Source organism: Drosophila ananassae, chromosome 3R (genome assembly GCF_017639315.1).
Source record: "Drosophila ananassae strain 14024-0371.13 chromosome 3R, ASM1763931v2, whole genome shotgun sequence".
Classification (NCBI taxonomy): Eukaryota; Metazoa; Arthropoda; class Insecta; order Diptera; family Drosophilidae; genus Drosophila; species Drosophila ananassae.
The window spans coordinates 20,134,546-20,148,800 of NC_057930.1; the positions used below are offsets into that span (position 1 = coordinate 20,134,546).

The window sequence follows — 14,255 nt, forward strand, 5'->3', positions numbered from 1 at the left end:
TTCATCAGAGGGGAATGATTTCGTTCTAGGTAAACAGGGCGTATAAGTGATTTTAACTGAAACCCTAAAGCAAACGGGGCGTATGCGTGATTATAATTGAGAAACAAATGGAAAGAAATATTGTTAAGTGAAATGAAAGACTATGCCAAGATAATCTTTTAGCTTTTAAAGGCTTGAAAGCCAAACCAACTTGGCCATGTTAGGCTTTTACCACTGCTCCATGAGCATCTGTAAAAATCCCACAAAATAAAAGCAAAGATTGCCAATAAGTAACCACAAGTGCATTTGTGCATTTGATCTTCTCTGAAAACTTCGGCATTCAATTAAACGCTATATGGACTTTCACTTCATCGCCTCAAATCATCAAAGTGATTTGAGTCCAGTTTACTTTATTCTACTCTATTTTCTAGGGAGGACTTTTCGCATTGTTCCCACCAAAAACGAAAATAACAACTACAATCCCAGAGCACTTAAATCCGCATGTAATTACAGACATGGAGAGACAGACCCACAGGAGCTGTGTGAGCTTTCAATACAGTTTCCACTCGCTGGGCTTTTCATCATATTTGCCATTGGATTTCATTTCGGTTTCGGTCTTCTCCAGTTTTTTTTTTTTTTTTGGTTGTGTTCTTGTGGTTACAGCTCTGCCACTATTACTGGATTTTTCTCTGGGTTTTCCTACCCAGCTTATGGCTACTGTTTGGCCCCTAAGTCCGGCTACCCCCGAAAATGTCTTCCATTCTCTTCCTGACTGATCTCCTTTCCGAGTCATTTTCATAGTCGTAATTATCCGAGTTACGCACATTAATGTCAGTATCAAAAGTACAATATGTGGGATTTCCAAAAAAAATAGTTATTGTCAGAGGACTAGAACACTTTAGGGTATTTTGGGCGAAGATATTCATCATGAAGTGGAGTAGCACTTCCTTAAAAACTAGAAATACCCAGGAATGTCCATAAAAAGTGGCAGTTTAAATAAAATCCATTTTAATAAACTATAATATAATATTAAATAAGTTTTAAGACAATTATATTTTTATAAAAAACAACTATTTTTCTAATATAAGCCAACTAGTCCAGGTCTCTCTCCCATGGCTTACTTTCTACACTCGCGCCTCGACCTGCTGTTGCTGTTGTCCGGAGCGAGTCAGCAGTCAAGTGGTTGTCTGTCTCTCAAATGTCAGCAGGACTCAGGACTGTCCTCTGGCCTGCACACACTTACACAGTAACGGGCACACGCACACACGACCAGTGGCCTGGTCCTGGTCCTGGTCGTGGTCCTGGTGATGGGACACAAGCTGGCAGCGATCCAAGTGGCTGAAAAGGGAGACTTAGTTGGAGGACACTGCGTGAGCCATTTTCGCTTCCACTTCCGTCCAAACACAAAAGCACACACACTCACACACACAGCCAGCCATATAGGGACAAGGATAAAACGTGCATGCACATAATACATATGCATGAGTCCTTCAGAATGTTGTCTGAATGCGACTCCTGCGTCTAATCGTAAATATTCTTAGGCCCTGTTTGGCCGCTTGATCCCAGCCTTAGAATATGTAACCCGCCTTTGGCCCCCCGCCAGCGGGTAAGTTGTGTAATTTTCCGGCTTGAAAACTTAACTTTCTCCACTTTCCCGCATTCTGGATCTCCTTGTTATTATTGCCGTTTATGTGTGTCTTTTTGTTTAGTTTGGTTCTTTTGTTGGAAGTACAGTGACATTGAATAAAATAAATGTTATAATCACTACATGGTATAAATTATATTTAATTTATGGTTAAAAAAGAAGAAGCTGTAAAATGTTAATGAAAATCATAAATCACCTGTTTATAATCCAGCCTCAAAACCCATAATATCCAAGTCCAACTTAAGGAAATTTCAATTTAAAACAAAAACTCTTTAAGTTCCATAAAACAATTTGAAAAAGATCGATGCTCGATTAATCGCATTTCCTCGAAATCGAACATTTTCCCCTAAAAGTACCTTTTCCGCAAACACCTCGAACACCGGCGCGATGGTTCAATCTTTAAAGCGAAAACTCTTGCTCAAAACTCACTTAAAAACTTACACTCGAAACTTCATCTGCCGCACAAAGAGCAAACACAATACCCAAAAGAAAATCCTGTGCTGCCGGTGTTGGGGCCATGGGGGAAATGTGGAAAATCTTGGGCACCCGAAGAAGACGTTGGAAACGGTGAAGGCAAAACGGCCACTTGTAAGCAAACTCAAAGCAGAGCAGTTTCCAGTTTCAAATATCAACGACGGTGTCGGCGAGTGCTTTAGCTCATCTATCAAAATATTTGTCGTAGCTTAAGCGACGAAAAGTATGTCAAAAGAAACTTGGAAAATATTGCCAGGAAAAAACAAAAAATTACGGAAAAGAACCCTTCAAATCTGAGACCATGCGAATTACAAATGGCCGCGGGTCCAATATAAAAAGGATACGAACATAAAACTCTGAAAAAAGGTTAATTGTGGATTTATGTTATTAAGATAGAAACTCTTTTCCATCAAATATATTTAAGAGATTTTTGCTGTTAATTTACTTGCAAAAATAAACTTATAGTTTTTATTTTTTCATGGAGACTTTTTTGTTCTTTTTTTATAGCAGAAAACCAAAACCAACATTCAATGCTAATTCAATTTGAAATAAAAATAATTCCTTACTGTTTTCTATTAAAATTTCGATTGCCTTATATTTCTGAAATTAAAAAAAGTTTCAACAACGCTTAAATAACAATAATTATTTCAAAAAAACGTTTCATTTAAACTTATATTCTTTTAAACCCAAAATGCACTTACGCGCCATCTAGCGGAAAGTAGATCAGTTACCGGTAGCGATGGCATTTTTAAATAAGTGCTTGTGCGCAAATGTGTAATCGACTAGCGTAGTGTTGAAAAATGGCACATTCATCTTATTTTTTTTTAATTTATAAACTTTATATTAAACTAAGGAATTAATTTTTAACAAAGAAATCTATTCGTCAATAACTTACAAATAAATTGGTACAGAAAACATTATATTGATTTGGTTAAACACAAGTTGTTCAATAACCCAAAACTTGTATTATTTAACGTAATTTCTAGACGTAACTAGAAAATAATTTATCAATTTTGTCTAGTATTTTTTAAATCTAATAAAAAAAATATAAACAATTCACCATGAAGTTTGTTTCTTTAAAGCGTAAAAATATAATTTTTAAACACAATGTTTGGATTACTTCACTCTGCATTAGAATGTTGATGAAAGAAGTTCTATTTAAAATTATACATTTAATATTTATTTTTTATTCTGTTTCTGGTGAAGAGCAAGATGAAGGTGAACGTGAAAATGAATTAACATACACAACTTCCATCCGAGCCTTGGCTGAGTTGCGAGATATCGAAAATTCCTATATGAAGCACTTATCAAATTATGTAAATTCCCTTCAAAAGAAAGTTAAATTTCTAAAAAAGTAAGATGATAAATTATTTTCAACAATGAGCAGTTAAAAAACACATTTCTTAGATATCTAGAATCTTTAACACGGGAAAATATCGACAGCGAGAAATATGTGAAAAATCCTCTAAACATATTTGGTCTTGTGAGGCGATCTCACGAAGACTGGCCCAAAATTAATGCTTATATTAGGAGTAATGATAGTTTCAAAGGTATTTAAAAACAATATTTTATGATAGGCTTAATTGTAAGATTATCTTTTACAGATGATCTTAATGAAATGCACAATTATTTTAATCGTACGCCCAATTCCCAGGATATGGAAGAGGCTCTATGGGGAATGCATCGTATAGAATCCATTTACGATTTACAGGCGTGGGATATGGCTAATGGTGTAATTTCCACCCACAAACTCCCGTGAGTCTTTGTTAATAAATATTATTTAATTTGACAAATTAAAATTAAAAACTCATAGAAGCCAGATGTCTGCAACAGATTGCCTAGCTGTGGCTAACTTTATGTACAATCAGTCGGAATTTAGACGAGCGGCGCAGTGGTATAGAATAGCTTTACATTTTATCCAAAAAGAAAAGAATGGTATGGCTGCAGAATTCTATGGTCCTAAGAGAGAAGATCTTAAGAAAATGTTTGTGATTAGTCGTCTTCAAGAAGGTGAATTGGATTATTATTCAGCAAGATCATCTAATCCTTTAAAACATCCCTACACTTCAGGTTCAATCGACGACTTACCATCTTACCTTGATGAACTCTCACAAAAACCAGATATACCCCTGACCTATCTAAAGCCAAAGCCTCTACCCACTCCTTTACAAATAGGGTGTAGGGGGGAGTATCCCAATCAGTCCAGATTAGTTTGTCGGTATAATACCACAACAACACCTTTTATGCGAATCGCTCCTTTGAAGGAAGAGGAAATCAGCAAAGATCCACTCATTTGGCTTTATCACGATGTGCTTTTTGACAGTGAGATGGCCCTTCTAACCAAAAATTTAACTAGAGAGGAGATGATACAAGGATATACGAACAACCAGACAACACCCGATAAAGGATACCGAATTTTCCAGGTTAAAGTCTACGAGGGTGACGGCGGAAAGTTGGACAGAACCTTGGTAAATCGTATGACAGATATATCCGGCCTGGATGTTGGCAATCATACTTATCTGGCCAGAGCGAACTATGGCCTGGGTACCCACTTTCAGGAGCACAGCGACTATGTAGATCTTAGAGAGAATCCAGTGAGTAAAATCTATAGAAATTGAAGTGATTTAAATTTTTTGAATGGACAATTCAGGACCTTGGATCTGAAGGAGATCGTTTGTTTACATTTCTTTTCTATGTAAGATATTTGCAATTTTTAAAAATAGATACAAGCTATATTAAAACCTTCTGTAGGCCAGTGATGTCGAAATGGGTGGAGCCACTATATTCCCAGCTGCTAATATCAGCATAAAGCCAAAGAAGGGAAGCGCTTTATTTTGGTACAATCTCCACAACGATTGGGAACCTAATCCTTTGTCACGACATGCAGTTTGTCCCATGGTCCTTGGGAACCGATGGAGTAAGTTCATAAACTCTTAAAATTATAGAAAAATCATTTCCATTCTACTTTCCAGTTTTAAATAAGAGCATGCTGTCTCACCGACAAATTTTTCTGAAACTCTGCTACAAGTAGTACATATAAAATTTTATTTTAATTAAAAATATCTTTAAATAATCATATTAAAGGCTAAAATGAAATAGATTATTATAAAATAATTCCCAAGTGGAATTCCTATGCAATATAGTGACATTCATGTAATAAAATGAGATCCTAATACTACAGTCAAGCCACAATATGGGCCACATGACTTCGGTAGAATAAAAATATCAGTTCCAGCCGCCTCATTAGATCACCTCAGCCTTGTCATTGACATTTGAGGGCTTTCTGGGTGGAACATAGAACCACCAGGCACCCAGAAAGAAGACCACAGAACCCAGTTTGCAGATCAGGGCCAAAAGCCACATGTACCTGTAATATTTTGAACACATGATATAAAATAATACATAAAGAATAAATATCATAATACCCACCGACTGATGTAGTAGTTATCGTAGAAAAGACAAGCGCCTCCGGCATCTTCATCGCATTTTTCTTGCCACAAAATACAGGATTCATCAATCAGTGCTCCAAAAATCAGAGGAGCTGGAATTGTGCCCAACAATCGCACTTTTATCCACTGAAGACCCAAAGCAAAGGAACGTTGTTCATCCTGGACACACCTAAAAAAGAAAAGCGAGATGCTTACAAGTACACTAAGGACTTAAATATAACCCACCTCAATGTGGCTGAAAGAGCTGGCATTGTGGCCAAAAAGGTGAAGACCATTAGGATGAAGCACAAAGCCACAAAGACCGGCAAACTCTGGCAAGTGGAATCACACTTCAGATTGGTGGCATCCGGTCCAAGTACTGAAGAATCAACTCCGTCGTCCACCCATCCAACATTGCCGCCAATGCAGCTGCAGTTGTGGTAGTGCTTCAGACTGTCCACATGCTCCTCCTGGCCACAGCCCGCGTAGCACGGACTGTAGTACATGACTCCGTTTATGCCACAGATGGGATCGTAGTTCGAGCGACTGCACCCACAGTTTAGGTTGCAGCTGGCATCCAAGGCTATTGGTCCTATTCTGGCGTCCAAATTGTAGTCTGTGGTGACGCCGGCGAACTTCGGATTTGGACAAGACACAATGAAGCAGAAGGTGAAGAATGCCGCCACTGTAGTGACCGTCAGGCACATCTTAATGATTCCGCTGCAAGAAAGGTTCCACTTCTTAACTAGATAGCCTCCGAGAAAGGTTCCCCCGCCACCGGCGGGCACGGTGATCAGACCCATGACCAGGGCAGAGAGCATGGGGGAGATGCTGAATTGATTCTCGATCTGCTTGGGCAGAAAAGCGGCGAACCCTGCAATAACCAGACCCTCCGTAGCCCCCGCCAGGTTTAGGAAGAAGAACGTCGGATTTCCAAGCAGACTAATCACTGCCCGGGGTAGATTACCCAATCTCTTGGTCAGTTCACCGGATTCATCTGACTCCGATCCGGCATCAACCGGTTTGGTGGCATGTGCCTCGGAAACTCTCTCCAGCTTCAACTTGTCTGCCCCAGGCAGGGATTTCGGATATCCAAAAACCGGCAAGGCGATAAGGAAACACATGAATGCCGCAAAAATGAATCCCATCCACCAGGCTCCAATCCACACCTTGCTATCGCTGGTCAAGCTCAGTCTGAAAAGAATAAGAAACAAAAAATTTAAGAAAAATATATAAAATATTTTTTTTCTATATTTTGATGCAGAATGATGGAGAATCGATCTTCAAATCGTTTAAGGTATTCCGCTCAGGAATTGGATAGAAACTGGCAAAGATATAGCCATCCCTGGGGGCCATATTGGGCATCCTTGCATTCTTCATCATTTCGAAGAGGATCCCCCAGAAATTTTGATAAAAAATCTGAAAAATATTCTGTTTCTAGATTTTGATGCAGAATGATGAAGAATCGATCCACAAATCGTTTAAGGTATTCCGCTCAGGAATCGGATGGAAACTGGCAAAGATATAGCCATCCCTGGGGGCCATATTGGGCATCCTTGCAGTCTTCATCATTTCGAAGAGGATCCCCCAGAAATTTTGATAAAAAATCTGAAAAATATTTTGTTTCTAGATTTTAATGCAGAATGATGGAGAATCGATCCACAAATCGTTTAAGGTATTCCGCTCAGGAATCGGATGGAAACTGGCAAAGATAAAGCCATCCCTGGGGGCCATATTGGGCATCCTTGCATTCTTCAACATTTCGAAGGGGATCCCCCAGAAATTTTGATAAAAAATCTGAAAAATATTTTGTTTCTAGATTTTGATGCAGAATGATGGAGAATCGATCCACAAATCGTTTAAGGTATTCCGCTCAGGAATCGGATGGAAATTGGCAAAGATATAGCCATCCCTGGGGGCCATATTGGGCATCCTTGCAGTCTTCATCATTTCGAAGGGGATCCCCCAGAAATTTTGATAAAAAATCTAAAAAATATTTTGTTTCTAGATTTTGATGCAGAATGATAGGGAATCGATCCACAAATCGTTTAAGGTATTCCGCTCAGGAATCGGATGGTAACTGGCAAAGATATAGCCATCCCTATGGGCCAATATTTTGTTTCTAGATTTTGATGCAGAATGAAAGTAATTTTTTATTTAAATCGATGAAGGAATTCCGCTTGAGAATCGGCTGTCTAATGGCAAAGATATAGCCTCCTGTGGAAGTCATATTGCCCCCTCCATACATTCTCCGAAATACCTTTTCTACCAATTCCAATTTTCAGAAACAAGGATTTATAATTTCGCCCATATATTATCCGCCGACTTTATCGCCCAAGACTGGCAACAAAGAGGTCGCTAAAAACATTTGTTTCGTCCTATCCACTCGTAAACATGTTAAAAATCATAAACAAAATTTGTACGTTGTCGACGTAATTTACGGACTTGCGGCTGGGGGCAAAGTTACTCCAAAAGTGGGTGGGCGGAGGTCGGGCAGACATTATGACTTATGGCATCACCTTGACAATAAGCCATGCGGTTGTAACCATGCTGATTCGCAGATGCAGATGCTTGTTGCTCCGGAATCTGGTGGTTGTCCTTTCCCATTTAGGACCCAACCGTTTCCCCCTCAAATGTGAATCAAACAAATGCCCATTCTCATTCGCACCTTATTTCCTCGTTGTCAGCACGAAATGTTGTTTTATTACTCTCTGGAGATATTTACACGCGGCACTGCCTTGTGGCATTTGCCCGTTGCCTTGGGTAACAAATAAGCTCGGCAGTTACACAGCCCCTCCTACACAGCCACCTGCCCAAGGGAGGGGCATTAAAGTCACCTGCCAGCTTCATTTACTCACTCACTAAGTCGTGCGATTAATAACAATCAGAGCAGCTTATCAAGTTACTTACTGGACAGGGTCCACGGTCATCCAATCCGTATAGATCAGGAGCAACTGTCCGCCGAGGACATAGCCAATGGCGGGTCCAATCGTGGCCATCGTATAATAGATTCCTGAAAACACATACAAACTTTAAATTATTTATTTCAAGAACCCCCTCTCTCGCCAGTTCCATTTGTCATAGATGCTATCGATTGAGTGCATCTTAATTTGCATCACAAAGTCTTCACATGCTTTACTTATTATTGCGAGGGAAAGGTGCGTTTCATGACTACAATTAGGCCATTTAAAATATATTAATTATACAGTTTTAATATGGGTTCTTAGTCCCAATAATAATTATTACCTTCTCGAAAAAGCCAACTGCGCAGCATACATATTTAAAACGTACTGTAACAACTGCCTGAGGCTACACCAGGACCCAGGACCCCTTAGTGCAAATCTAAATAGAGTAAATCTCCTTGGCAGGAGCGAATTTCAATTGTCTCAAAGCCAGACAGCAAGGACTAAGGAAGCAAAGAACCAATGCTGGACGGGTTTGATAATTTCGCTGTCGTCTTTTGGATGCCACGATAAACTTAACTAAGAGGCAATAAATTTGCGCTGCCGTGGCGCTCCGTCTTGGTAAGACCCGCTGAATCTTCCCAACTGAGTCAGCAACAATCTTGCCCTTTAAAATTGGGTCAACAAGGGGAAGGATGAAAGCCGGCTGAGACGAGACCCCCGACCCGTCACTTTGCCATCCTCTGGCCAGGATTCAGATCGGAAGGGGCTTGGGGGCGCAAACAGTAAATAGTATTTACTTCCCTTTGTAGCCAATGTCGCAGTTTGCCAATACGGCAAATAAAAATAAATATGCATGTGTGAGGCAACTAGCAGATACTTTGATATCTATATCGTCCCATCATCCCCCGCGGGTATTTGTGCATGCTCTTCATTTGTGCCGGGCGACTGAGGCAGACAAAAGTTTCTCCGCCCGCCTTATCAATGGGTCTTGCACTGGGAACTTACCCAAGTAAACAGATGACATCTTCTTCGAGACGTTCTCGTCGATATAAGTGACTCCCAGTGTGAAGAGGGGCGATGCACCGGCTCCGTGGAGCAGTTGGGCCCCAAAGAACAGCCACACTGTCCAGGTCAGACTCTCGCTCTCCCCCGCTCCACTGGAGGAGGCTGCCTCGCAGGAACTCTACAATAAAATGCAATACAAGGATTAGTCAGTGTCACGGTCGCCTTGGCAGCCACCAACCAGTGTCTGACTGGAGTTGAGGATGCTCTCCGTCTCGCAGACATTCGCCTCGGCAATGGTGGCCCGATACTGGCCCACCAGGAAGTTGGGCAGCAGGAAGACCAGCGATCCCAGGCCCATCACGATCAGACCGATGGCAATAAAGCGCGGCTTGGAGGCTCCTCGACGGCCTCCGTAGTAGGTGACCGGCACCAGGCAGGCAAAGGAGGCCAGGTCGTAGCCACTGGCCACCAATCCCATCTGCCGGGAGCGCAGCCCAAACCTTCGCTCAATTGTGGAGATGGACACATTTATCAATCCGTTCACCAGCAAACCTGAAAATAAGAAAGGAAGTTTAGGAATTTGTTTCAAAAAACCATAATTTTCTGTAGGATAAGTCAAACCTTCAACCCTCTTCCTTTCTGGAACAACCCTCAAATCTAGTGTCATAACATGGTCTTAAGTCCGGGATACCCCGGGATAGACCTGCACCTTAACAGATTGAAATACAATGCTGAGGCGTGGCAGGGGGTGTGAAGCTGGGGGCGGGTCATAAATTAAATATCTGCACGACAAATTGATTTTGAGAGCTTAGACGAATTTTCTATTATAAATAAATATATATTAGTTCTGGACAGGCTCTTACACCAGGCTCCTTAAAAGCCATTGTTGCTTAGAATATGATTTTTTTTCTATTCTATTCTACAACAAATTCAATTTATTTTCCAATAATCGGCAGGGCTCCTCTTCTGGTCATTTTATTATTGAATGAAAAGGTGTCTTCTTTTGAGGGGAAGAACCCAGATTTCGAAGTGAGAGGCGTTACTTACAAGTCATTTACCCCACAATAAGTGCAATAATTTAAGATTTTCCAATAGGGTGGGGGTGGTTATGTGTGACCTTTAACTTTAAGTGTTTAGTCAAGTGCCGTCGGCGGCGAGGGATACGTGACAATCTTCCATTTTTGCAAATGCATCGATGCAGTGGCTAGAGGCTGGTTTTATGGAAGTTTATTAATATTAGCCATTTGTTAGATTAGCAAAATGACAAAAATTCCTAGTAATATACCTCAGAGCAACCCTAAGAAACAAAAATCCTTATAATTATTCAAATCCTGTATCTTTGGGATCAAAAACTGGCACATGTACAATGAAAACCATTTCCATATTCGTACTCCCAATATAAATTGTTTGGCTAAATTACCCATTTCCATATAAAAAGATGCTCTATCCCGGACAATAAACAACAACCATAAAACATGACGAAAGCGGAACGCGGGAATCCAAAATTGTTGCGGATGATTTATGTTAATTCCGTGTCAACTGATTAATATTTTCGGTCACGTGCCGTCCCATCCTCATCCGCATCCACTGAGCACTGAGCAGCATGCGGCATCCACGAGCTAGGTCAGGGGATGCAATAGTGTAGCCTGTGACATCCCACGCCTCCCGGAAGCGGTCGCACGTCGGGGGTCAGTCCGAAATGGGTAATGTGCAACAGATGCCAGCAGGCCATCCATTCATGCAACACAAACTTATAACAGCACACGGCCAAGATATAAATACTGACCGGGGATGTGGTGAGAAGGTGCCACATCAAGGTGATCAAGAAGAAATTATTTCAGAAACTATTACATAAAGTATTGAGTATTTATTTATTCAATATAATCTATTATTATTGAAGTAGCAAAATCCCTACTTAATCTTAAAATCCCATTTTTCCTCACGTTTGCACTTCCCTGCCGTTTTGGCATCCAACCAAAATTGCTGCACTTTTGGAATTTTCATTGAATCCCTGGAACACTGACTAATCCCCCGGAACAGGCTTAAATGTGTCACCAGCTTTCGTGGAATTGGCGAATTTTAATTAACCGCTTGAACCCATTAGGAGTGGAAAGCTGAACCCAGACCAGAGCCCGAACATGAGACGCCACGGTAGCCATGGGCACACAGGATCTGGGAGTTGGGTAAACAGCGATTAACATTGTTTTGATTTATGCCGCTGCAATAAGGCCTATGACAACGTCAAGGGTCCTCACCGGGGCCAGCCTTCGACCAGAAGTGGCAGGATAAACTGGGGCCCTTCCTTACACTTCAACGCTCCTTTCAAACTATTCAAAGTGCGAGAAATTTTTGAGGTTAATGCATCCTCGGGCTATAACTGGCAACATCAGCTCCCTCGACTGCCCCAGGCAGATATTAATTTTTAATTCGCTTCTATTCAGTGCTAGCCCGCCCTGCCAGCTCCAGCTCCTTGGTCGAATCCTTATCTGTTGCACACAGACCTGCTGGCCGGCCTGGGAATGCCCAGGATGCTAATGAAGCGATGCCGATGTCCTGTCCTGTCCTGGCCCGTCCCGTTCCCATCGACTTCTTTATTGCATTGTCTTGGCGCGAGACTTTTGGATTTAGCTCAGCCGGTTAAAAGTTTTTCTTGCAAAAGTTTACCTTGTAATCACGAAAAACCCGGCAGTGTTTATAGAATTATTCAAGAAGCCAAAGGGTTAATTCATGATTTCAAGTATTTTTTAGTTGAAACTGCAAGGATATTTGGTTTGGTTAATGCTATCTCTTAGATTTAAATAGATAGAGAAATTCATAATTTCGATCAAGGGAGAGTTACTATAAAAACTATGAGCCAATTATTGGAATATACATATATTGATTAGGAATTATTAAATATATGGAATTTACTTTATACGAAAACTACAACTTTTTACCCAAAAATTGTATTTCTTACAATTTTATTGTATGGTTTCCCAGTTCAAATTAGTTAATTTAGGCTTTAAAAAGTAAGGAAATCATAAACAAATACTTTTCTAAGACTATACCTATATGTGTTTGGCTAAAGTTTTCTTAAACATGTCTTTTATTAGCAATATTTGCTTAAATTACCAAACAGTTTTTATTACAAAACTTTAGCGCATTTAAAAATCAATTTTTTAGTAGATTACCAACTCAAAAATGTTTTTAATCTATATATTTTTCAGTTATTTTACAACATTTGAGGGATATTTATTCTATTTTGAATTTTCAAGTTTGATTTAACTCCATTAGAAAACAAATCAGTCATAAAAAGGAAAATTTGCTTGATCTTTTAGTTATTTAATTCCATTTCCCTAGAAAACAAGCACATGCATTAAACACAAATCACTTAAGATAATCCCTGGTTTCTGAAAGTCAAAAATTTCAGATTCCTCCAAAAGTAAATAACGCCAAGTGCGTGGGCGAAATATTCGCGAGACAAACCATTTAAATGAATTAATGGGAAGTGATTCCCTCTGCCGCCTCTCACCTTGAAGAGCTCCGCCCCAGCACAGCCAGAAGAGCGCCCACTTGGCGGTGCAGAAGCGCTGGAGCCACTGGGGCTGCCATCCGCACCAGCCGAACCGCTGCTCCTCCAAGTCATCCATATCCTGGCCTGCTCCGGAAACAGCGCTACCCACCCGACTGGAGCGGGCGCTATTGTTGTTGTTCACATTGGAGCACTTGGGCGCTGGTATAGTGTTCGCTGCCAGTTCCGAATTTGCTTCCGATGCAGACATGGTTTCACTTTCCACCTTCCAACCGGCTATCCACGAGATAAATGCGACTGCGATCCGCGCCGAACGACGTGCGCAAAGTGACTGAGCTCAGATATTCGAACATCCGCAGACTGAAGCTCGGTCGCCGGTTCAGGCTTACTCCGCTGTTAAGGACTCGCTGCTAACAGTGCCCTGTTGTGGCAGCAGCCACCCCTGTTACGAGTCCTTGCGTCCATGAATGAAGCTCTCATGCCACCTTAGTTCACATTCCCCATTCCCTGAACATATCAACAGTTGTCATGGCACTGACTCCTCTGTCTTTAGCATATTACTTTTCTGTGGCTCTGGAGAATGGCAATTTTATTCGGAAAAGTAATTTCGATTAACACATATTTATTCAACACTTACCTGATAATGTTCACAAGGTTTAATTGCCCAAGCAAATGAGATTTTTAATTAGCTCCTTGACAAAACTTTCTTATCTTTATGAGATATGTAAGTGAACTTCCTCGTTACTTTTACCTTTTTCAAATGAATTATTAAATTACCACTAGTAATTTTCTAAATTTTTAATAAATAGCAAGTCTGGAGAACAAGTTTTAGGAGTAAACTTTGAATCATGTGTCAATCTAACTCAAAAGACTGAAAACACAAGCTAGTACATACTTTTCTAGGAATCACATACTTAAACAAATTTTAATAAACACAAAAAAACATATATTTTATAATGCTGATCCGACGATTTTTATCTAACCCACAAATAAAGAAATGGCTGACGGCGTGGTCTTCGTCTACGGAGAAGGTCCGCCCTTTGGCTTTCCGTTCCAATGTGGATTGCGAGCCACGGAGGTCCCTCAATATTGTGTACCAATTGAGGCCGCCCACTTTGAGGTTCATAAGGTCAAGCAACTCGGCGTGAATATCAATTATGGGTGTGAATTGGGCAACGGTATTACTTTAAGGATCTCAACTATGTATCAGTCTTTTAGTAACATAATGTCATTTTTTCAAAAGAATTTTAGAAAAAATAAATTTTTATAAATCCAATACAGATCCCCTAGAAAGTATCATTAAAGAC

The 14,255-nt window shown here is 40.5% G+C and overlaps 2 protein-coding genes across 2 annotated transcripts; one reads left to right on the forward strand and one right to left on the reverse strand.

Annotated features, from left to right (window-relative positions):
- The first annotated feature begins 3,227 nt into the window (after window positions 1-3,227).
- On the forward strand, window positions 3,228-5,344 carry LOC6497276 (prolyl 4-hydroxylase subunit alpha-1). Its single transcript, XM_001962372.3, has 8 exons — window positions 3,228-3,452; window positions 3,506-3,648; window positions 3,703-3,853; window positions 3,912-4,108; window positions 4,169-4,692; window positions 4,749-4,793; window positions 4,850-5,015; window positions 5,071-5,344. Exons 1-8 carry the CDS (start codon window positions 3,235-3,237, stop codon window positions 5,127-5,129), a joined length of 1,503 nt encoding a protein of 500 aa, XP_001962408.2. The 5' UTR covers window positions 3,228-3,234; the 3' UTR covers window positions 5,130-5,344.
- On the reverse strand, window positions 5,324-14,169 carry LOC6498254 (solute carrier organic anion transporter family member 4A1). Its single transcript, XM_001962371.4, has 7 exons — window positions 12,949-14,169; window positions 9,676-9,989; window positions 9,438-9,615; window positions 8,437-8,539; window positions 5,773-6,720; window positions 5,528-5,716; window positions 5,324-5,465 (listed from the first exon to the last, which is right to left on the reverse strand). The coding sequence occupies exons 1-7, from the start codon at window positions 13,196-13,198 to the stop codon at window positions 5,342-5,344; spliced, it is 2,106 nt and encodes a 701-aa protein (XP_001962407.1). The 5' UTR covers window positions 13,199-14,169; the 3' UTR covers window positions 5,324-5,341.
- Between the last annotated feature and the right edge of the window lie 86 nt (window positions 14,170-14,255).